General features: G+C 35.8%; 1 protein-coding gene across 2 annotated transcripts; it reads right to left on the minus strand.

The window, feature by feature from the left end:
* Nucleotides 1-62: 62 nt before the first annotated feature.
* Nucleotides 63-7,554, minus strand: LOC121739943 (STE20-related kinase adapter protein alpha). 2 transcript variants are annotated; one of them, XM_042132577.1, is made up of 7 exons: nt 7,236-7,554; nt 6,849-7,081; nt 6,544-6,721; nt 6,170-6,359; nt 5,030-5,153; nt 1,202-1,318; nt 63-735 (listed from the first exon to the last, which is right to left on the minus strand). In XM_042132577.1, the coding sequence occupies exons 1-7, from the start codon at nt 7,398-7,400 to the stop codon at nt 654-656; spliced, it is 1,089 nt and encodes a 362-aa protein (XP_041988511.1). In that variant the 5' UTR covers nt 7,401-7,554; the 3' UTR covers nt 63-653. The 2 variants fall into 2 exon arrangements, with proteins under 2 accessions (XP_041988511.1, XP_041988510.1); XM_042132576.1 differs by having other exon boundaries at nt 63-730; nt 1,197-1,318; nt 7,236-7,553.
* Nucleotides 7,555-8,837: the final 1,283 nt, after the last annotated feature.

Consider the following 8,837-nt stretch of genomic DNA (forward strand, 5'->3'; position numbering starts at 1 on the left):
AGTCGTAGGCCGCGCGCGGCCGCGATCGATCGCGATGCACGGAGTTGCACCTTTATCTTAAGGCTGCGTTTCCACCAGAGATGTGTTGCGTGGATTGTGTTTTTAAGATCCAATAGAGTCGCTGCGCTAAGCGAGGTCACGTCAGTGAAGCGATTCTATTGGTTCTCAAAAACATTTTCCTCGCAACACATCTCTGGTGGAAACGCAGCCTTAGACGCGTTTCAGTACACAGAAATAGCCTCGAATTGTCAACTTCAAGTATGATAATTTAACTTAACTAAAGATATTATATTACGAGAAATGGTCCTTAAAGTTTAAACTATCATTGATATCACATGACATGAGGAGCATTTGGGCAGTGATATGGGCTAGATGGTCTTATTGGAGTTAAAATTGCACTTTCTGCGATGCTTTGAATACTGTAAGTCCTTATACTGAAGCTTCAGTCAGCTTCATCCATTAGAAAAATATAGTACATATTTTTGCAGCTACGGACGCGACTTGAAAAAAAAATAGCAAAATTTTACCTTTGCTTTTTTCATGGATCGGTGTAATTATTTCTATGTTTCAAAGCTGATTATCAAATCAAGTAAAAAAATATGTTCTATGTCACAACTTTGACGTCTCTGGCAAGATAATAATAATTTGTTGTACTAGAAATCCCATTCTGTCGACTTCTCTATCTCCATTTCCGACAACTTTTCCTGTAGGAGAAGCGCTGATATGTCATCTGAAATAATAAACGACACTTAAGCTTTTGATTTCCAAATTCTGATTGTCATAAAAATTCACACAATGCAAATATAAAATGCTTTACACCCTGTTATTTATAGTTTAGACTTTAGACTAAAGGTTTTAGCTTAGAACGTAGCCGATTATGCAGTACAATTACAGTTTATGTAGATAAACCATAAATAATAAAATTAATAGGTTTTCATTCCTTGATTTATATATTCCAGTCTAGATGACGCCCGCTGCCCGCAACTCCGTTGCGCCAAAATTTATTTATCGAGCGGGAACCGTACCTATTTTTCCAGGATCAAAAGTATCCTATGTCCTTTCCTGGGGTTCAAAGTCTTCAATCAAATTCAATTCATCAAATTCAAATCTCCATAACAAACAGCAAAATCGGTTTGGTGATTTGGGCGTGAAGAGGTAACAGACAGACAGATAGACATACAGACATCACAACACACCTGGGTCAGGTTTGATAGGTTTAACTCGTCCAATGAGACTCGGCAAGAAGTCAGTCTTTCGTATCTGTTTCAAGAACGGGTGGTTCAGCAATTGCGTCGCTGATGGTCTTCGCTCAGGTTCCCTGTAAAATGTGAAAAAATTGCTAGAAATTATCGTAATTAAGATAGGAGTATAGCAGAATAATAATATCTATGGACGCTTCACATCACATTAGTCTTCCCTCGTGCTATAGGTCAAAATTGAAGAAAGAATTTACTAAAAATTTACGTATAATTAAGATTGGAGGAGTAAACATTGTTTTCAACATTGTATGACATCTAATCACCACGAAAAGTACAGAAGTCACTTTCAGCCCTCTGGCATTAATCCCCCACACAGGCGCGCTATTATCGGTCGATAATATCGCATGCGGTATTGCGATAATGCGTCCCGATTCCTTGCACGCCGCTGCGTTTTTATCGTCCGATATTTCTTACGAGAGAGCGCCGGTTATTATCGCAGGTGTGTGTACGGTCATTTGCGTCCTGATACAAAACATTCTAGAACTCATATCGGAATATCGCAGGATGGAGAAACGCAACATCCTATTTCGATTGCGGCATTATTATCGCAGCAGTGTGAAATTACATGGCCATCCTAATACAAAATGTACTGAAAACAGATATCACAATAACGCATGCGATATTATCGACCGATAATAACGCGCCTGTGTGGTGTGCGCCTTTAACATTCTCCATGTTCATCAAAACCATATTTGCCTGGCAGTTAATTTATTAATATTTTGTACATAAGTATTTAAAAATTCCGAGAGTAGTGACAGAGTAATATGACTAAAATTAGCTATAACCTGGAATGAATTGTCGCTAGTAGTAGTACCGGACCATTACAACCTGCAAACCTTGAAGAAGAAAGAGTATTCATTATTCCCTCTTAAGAGCCTACTGTCAAAACGTTAGCCCCGCCTACACACAACGCTATCCTCCAATCGTCATACAATGATTCCATCTATAGCAACTAATTGTGAACAATATCGCGTTACAACGGTTCCCGCATTGTAGCACGAAAGTAAAGGTCGTAAGTCTTAAAAAATAAATATGTTTTTGATGAAAATTAAATACAATAAGTACTAATATTTCCTTTAGCTATTATTTTATAAAGTGTGTTATTGTAGTAGTGCAAGTTATTTAATAATAGTAACTCAATAAGTGTAACAGATATTTGTTGAAAAGCCCAGAAAGATTCATAATTTCGAAAAATAAAACTATCGAGTCAAAATAAGTGAATCGTGTTTTCTGTTAGCTAAATCTACACTACTATTATAAAGAGGAAAGATTTGATTGTTTGTTTGTTTGTCTTGAATAGGCTCCGAAACTACTGGACCGATTTGAAAGATTCTTTTACTAAATAAATAAATTTTATTTTGGAAAAAAATAGGGTTCCGTAAGATATTTGGGATTTTCGGACGCAAGGCGTAAAAAATCAACCAGAAATGTTACTTTTTTCGCGTACTATAAAAGATAGAACCATAAAATGTTCTAAGTAATTGTAGATCTTTTAAATATCTACAAAAAAGTCCGCGACACACTATACCTATCTATGTTGAGTGAGGCACAATAACCATTTTTTATTAAAAAATCTTGAAATGTTTTTGGACTACATTTAAATGTCTTTATTTTACTCATGGCATTAATTCTTATCAAAATAAATTATTTCATTACTAAGTACAGTTAATGTAGATAATATTTGGTCTTTGAATGATTAAAATTGGACGTTTGGTTTTAATGTTATGGCGAAATTAAAATATTACGATTTCTGCTGCACGTTGCTAATTGGGCGTCGTCAAGGCGCGCCGCGCGGGTGTGCTCGCCCGGAGAGTCCACGTAAATATTAATTATTATTACCTCGATCATGGGAATCGCAGACACAATAGATTTATAATATAATAGTTATGCGACATCCGGCGGGGCTAAGATGGTCGCTTTGAAGAATCATGACATGAATCATAATATGATTCATTTTTCTAAAATCGCAAAATGCAACTCTGCTTGCAATTCATTTCTGTATTTTTGTACTGATTTGACATTTGGCAGTTTGACAGTTTTGACAATTCATTTGCTGAATTGATTGAGAGGAATTGCTAAATGTGACCATTTTAGCTCCGCTGGTGCCGCTTCATTGATGGGATAATATTATAGTGCTTCATTAATTCATTACGTTTTGAATGACTATTATTTTTGATTGCTATTATAATGAATAGGTATCGATCTACGAAAATAATGTTTTACTCATGGTCAACTATACGTTGGCCTATCCCGAGTTGGAGTTGCTGATAATCAATTTATTTTGCTGCCACAAAATAAAACAACATCAAATATCGTTTACAGGGAAGCTTTAACCTAATTTTAATGGAATCTTTTACGCATGTAGGTAAGCATAAAATAATAAAGCATAAAACCTCCAAAAAAAATCATAAAATACTTTAAACAAAAAAAAAAAATACATTTAGAAATTGCAAAATAGTATAAATAATAGTATCTTCTGTAGGTAAGGATAAAATAATCAAACATAACACTTAAAATATAAAAAAAATACAATAAAAATGTGTATAATAATTTTAATATAGTAGTTACAGGCTAAATAGTGTAAACCATTTTTAAGTTCTGCTTAACATAAAGATTGACTAAGAAATAAAGATTGAAAAAAATATATTTAAAAATCAATGTCCACCCGTGCGAAGCTGGGGCGGGCCGCTAGTATCAGATAAATATACAATGATTATAGTTTGTGCGTTTTATGATGATATGCGCGACACATTATAATTGACAATAGTAGGGAAATTACCTAACAAAAATTAATCGGGAGAGCCATGCTTCGGCACGAATGGGCCGGCTCGACCGGGTAAATACCACGTTCTCACAGAAAACCGGCGTGAAACAGCGCTTGCGCTGTGTTTCGCCGAGTGAGTGAGTTTACCGGAGGCCCAATCCCCTAACCCCTACCCTATTCCCTTCCCTACCCTCAACTATTCCCTTCCCTTCCCTACCCTCCTCTATTAACCTATTCCCTCCTAAAAGGCCGGCAACGCACTTGCAGCTCTTCTGATGCTGCGAGTGTCCATGGGCGACGGAAGTTGCTTTCCATCAGGTGACCCGTTTGCTCGTTTGCCCCCTTATTTCATAAAAAAAATAAAAAAAAATAAAAATCGATAGTTTAAAAATATCGAATCACTTCGTAAAGGAATTGCAATCGAAATTATCGATTTCGTACTGACATTTCAGTGGTGCCGGCGATTTAAGATGGCCGCCCTTTTTTATCGATTTGATTTCGATTCAACCAAGTCAATCTCTATTGACATAAGTTCCATTTCATGCATATGACATTTTTCAAATGTTTTCGTAACAATAATTTTATACTCCTATTTTACAGTTAATATTTTTAATTTTTATTAATAAGATAACATTTAGCATCTTTTTCATTTTTATTCATTTACAATTATAGTAAACATTTGTTTTTGTAGATGGAATATAATTTATTACATTTTGTTTTTTTTTTTTGTTTTCTTGTAAAAAACCCGTAGCAAGGAACGTGAAAACTGTCACCCATATCATCTTAAAACGCACAAACTATAAATAAATCTCAATTTCATTTAAGTCGATCGTCTTCCGGGATCGTAATACTTATTAGAAAACACAGCAAAATTTGACAGCCCACTCTTAAAAGGCTGGCACATTTGCAACATCAGAAATACCAGATTGCTGCTTTACATCAGGTATTTCCGATCGTTCCTTTGCTACTTAAAAAAATATATGTATATTAAAAAAAAAACTGTTACCTCTGTAGCGCGGCGTCGGCTAGCCTGTGGAAGTGTTCGGAGAGCTGTCGCGCCTCGTACACGCGCCGCAGCCGCCACACGCCCTCCGCGCTGTCACCCACGCCGCTGTCCGTCGCGTACGCGTCTGGAATTATTGTAACCCGCAATAATTATTAAGGCTAGGTTATTCCAAATTCACGTTTCTAGAATGAGTAATTTTTAAAGAAAGCGTCATTAAAAAAAACTGAAAAATATATACATACATGTATAGATACATCTTTTAACTAGTGACTTTTATGGTTAGAAACACAATACAGATAATTTTACTCGATAAAAAAAATCCGAAACAACCTCGATTTTAAAAACATTTTGAGTTTTATAGGACTTACAGGGACTCAATCAAAAAATAATTTGGATAGTTCGATTACTATTAAAATTTTACAGGGAAATGTATGGATACATGTTTAGTTATACTATTTTTTATCTAAGTAAAAAGGTTTTTTCTCCTATTTCGCCCTATCATGGACGCGGCGAGCGTCGTAACCGTCACTGTACAAGGCGCGCTGATATGAATGTTATTTTAATGTCATTTACGTCGATATTCGCACTGACAGACATCGACCTTCTAATTTAGGAATAACCTCCCCTTAATATAAACCATAAAAAATTATGCAACATAAATGCAGCTTAACAGTTAGATCCAGTCTATTTCCTGACAAACAGCAAACAATTCCATACTTACTTAATATTATAAATGCGAAAGTGTGTCTGTCTGTCTGTTACCTCTTCACGCTCAAACCGCTGAACCGATTTTCCTGAAATTTGGCATGGAGATACTTGAGTCCCGGGAAAGGACATAGGATACTTTTTGTCCCGAAATAAAGTACGGTTCCCGCGCGATAAACGAATTTTGGCGTTGCGCGGTCGCAACGCAGTTGCAAGCATCATCTAGTACTCATATACGTCAAACAAATGTTTTAAATGTTGGTTTGCAGAACTTAGTAGATTTGAGGTACCATACAGAAAGCTGAAATCAAAGACTTTGGCTCGCAGCACATATATCAACTTGGTAAGGGACAATGCTGGTCGAAAATGGACTAATACATTACGCTATTGTACAAATTCAAATAAGACAATATAAGACATGACAACAATCCTTACTCTTCGTCTCCTCAGTGAGGGGTTCTGGGAATGAGGTACAGTCCAGCAACTGAGGCCGGCTCCCCCGCACCTTCTCCGTGAACATCAGTGTGGTAGGAATTTCTGCAAATGGTACTGCACCATTGGCTAACTCACATGTCAGCACACCAAATGAATAAATGTCCGATTGCTCATCATATCCTCTAAGATTCTGTAAAATGAAGTAAAAAATATAATATTTAAGTTTAATTAGAACTACTATTTTTTTGCATTTCAATGTCACTATTGTAATATTAAAAATAATTTACGACTTTTACTTCTGGACATATACAATAATTAAAATAAGAAAACACACACACAAAAATCATAATTTTAATATTAAAACTGAACAATACCTGTTCTAACAATTCTGGACTTAACCACATGAGATTGGCATTGTCGTGGTCAGGAGGTGGCAGGCTATGTAGCTGTTTCTGTCTCCGTCCCCGCACCATCATGGATGCTGCACTCCGCAACCCTGACAGCCTTACACTGCCATTTGTGTCCACGAGCACATGACTTGCTCGGACACTTCTGTAAAGTAAGGAAATAAAATTATGTGTGTTTTCTGATTGGGTTTAGAAATTAATTTTCATTACCATTAAAAAATAAGAAGAAATATTCTAAAAACACACAAATTTTATGTAGAATTATAACTTACCTATGAATATAAAATTGTTTATGTAAATATTGTAAGCCTAGTAAAACATCTCTAAGTATAAGTGCACAAGCCAATTCTGGCAGTCCTTCTTGGAAATATCTGTCCAGGATGTCCCGACATGAGCCCAGGCTCATCAACGGAGACACAACATATAGTTCCGGGCCATGAACAAATGATGTGAAATACGGAAGTATATTTTGATGTTGTAGTTCCTTTCTTGTTAAAATATCTTGCTGAAATGAATAGGAGCAAATTCAAACTCAAACTCAGACTGATCATGACAGTATTTGGTTGATAGTTTTGATTGAACGAATAAATTTTGAATGCAAGACTAAGGGAAAACGACTATTGTGAGTACAGTTTTCTCAACGTATATTTTAAACATACCTGAATCAAGTTTGCCTTCTCTTTCGACTTATCAACAAAGTATCTTTTAATGGCCACATTTTGGTTGTATGGCTTGTAAACGGCTGAATACACAACAGCCACGCCTCCGCAACACTCAGCTATGATCGAAGTCAGCTGGTAATCATTTAAATCAGGGTTAAACATCTCCTTCGAAGTCAAAGTCAAAAATACTTCGAAATGTACTTGTTCCCCCTCAGATTGTTAATTTACTTTCTAATTTTACGTACGGTTCATGGTACATTGAATACACTTTAATATTTTATTAACAAAAGGTCTCAATGTAATGAAAATATAAAATAAATAACAAACAACAAAAAACCCTCTTGTACAATTCTTTGACGTTTGAAATTGCTCAATATGACATTGACATTGACAATGACATTTAGCTCTCGTCAATCGTTCGGAAACGTAGTACTTGATTGCATTAAGACTGGATTGCACCAACTAACTTTAACTTTAACTGTAACTTTAACTACAGTGCAAAATGTCAAATCTTTGGGTAAAGTTAAAAATGGATGCCATCAAGACGCCATATTTAACTATAACCATAGAGCTCGACAAGGTTTTAAATGCATGTGGCGAAAAAAGGAACTAACGCTGTCATCATACAAATACCGCCATTTTTGACAGTTCTTCTTTACCAGCAGCGCTACCGCCCACGCGCATTTATGACCTTGTTGGATCAGCTGTCATCTGTCAATTTCTCCGGGCAAAGTTAAGGGTAAAGGGTAAAGTTAAAGTTAAATTTACCTTAACTATAACTTTAACTTTAAATTTAACTTTACCCACGCCTCTGGTGCAACCCAGTCTAAGGCAGAAAAATATAAAAACGTTTGAATGTTTGAAATAGTTTTAGTTAGTTTCTACTTGCTTTCCTCTGTTCAATTCAGTTAGAATTCAGTTGCATTTAATTTATAACTACTATATGCATACTAACAACGCGTCGCTGTTTATTCTAAAAAAACGCCATCTAGTTGAGGCACAGGAATACTATCAACGCCCTCTGCCCCTACCATGCAGGTACTAATAAAAAAGTGTCGTGACAACTTTTTCAGTCTAGCCCAAGGCGCAATGCGCGATAAGGAACTACGTTCCAAAAATTGTAAATTCTAGTTTGTTACATAAGTATCCAAATCAGTAACGTCTTGGGATTTCATAAGTTGATACAAAAAATACATAAGATGAATTAATGGTAAACATCATTTGCTTAGAATATTATAATACCCTACAAACCGGCTAATAACGATAACATTTCTTAGATTTTCATTTTATTCAGTTTCAGAATAGGTACCTACTTATTCAGTTTTTTGGAACAATGCCACTAATAAAAATTTTGTACGAAGCTGTAAGACCTAATTTATTTTCCTGCATTATTGTGAATTAGGTATTAGGGGCGTTTAGCTAGTCTAGACTTGGGTTACTACTCTAGATTGGGGTTAGGTATTAGACGCCTAGAGAAATAGAATTCCAATGAGGTTCTCACAATCTTATTTTGTTTTAACCGTCTTCCAAAAAGGAGGAGGTTATATTATGTTCGTCTGTATACAGGTTGTTCGGGTGAACACCGTTATCCTTAAAACT

Source organism: Aricia agestis, chromosome 2 (assembly GCF_905147365.1).
Source record: "Aricia agestis chromosome 2, ilAriAges1.1, whole genome shotgun sequence".
In the NCBI taxonomy this organism is placed as follows: Eukaryota; Metazoa; Arthropoda; class Insecta; order Lepidoptera; family Lycaenidae; genus Aricia; species Aricia agestis.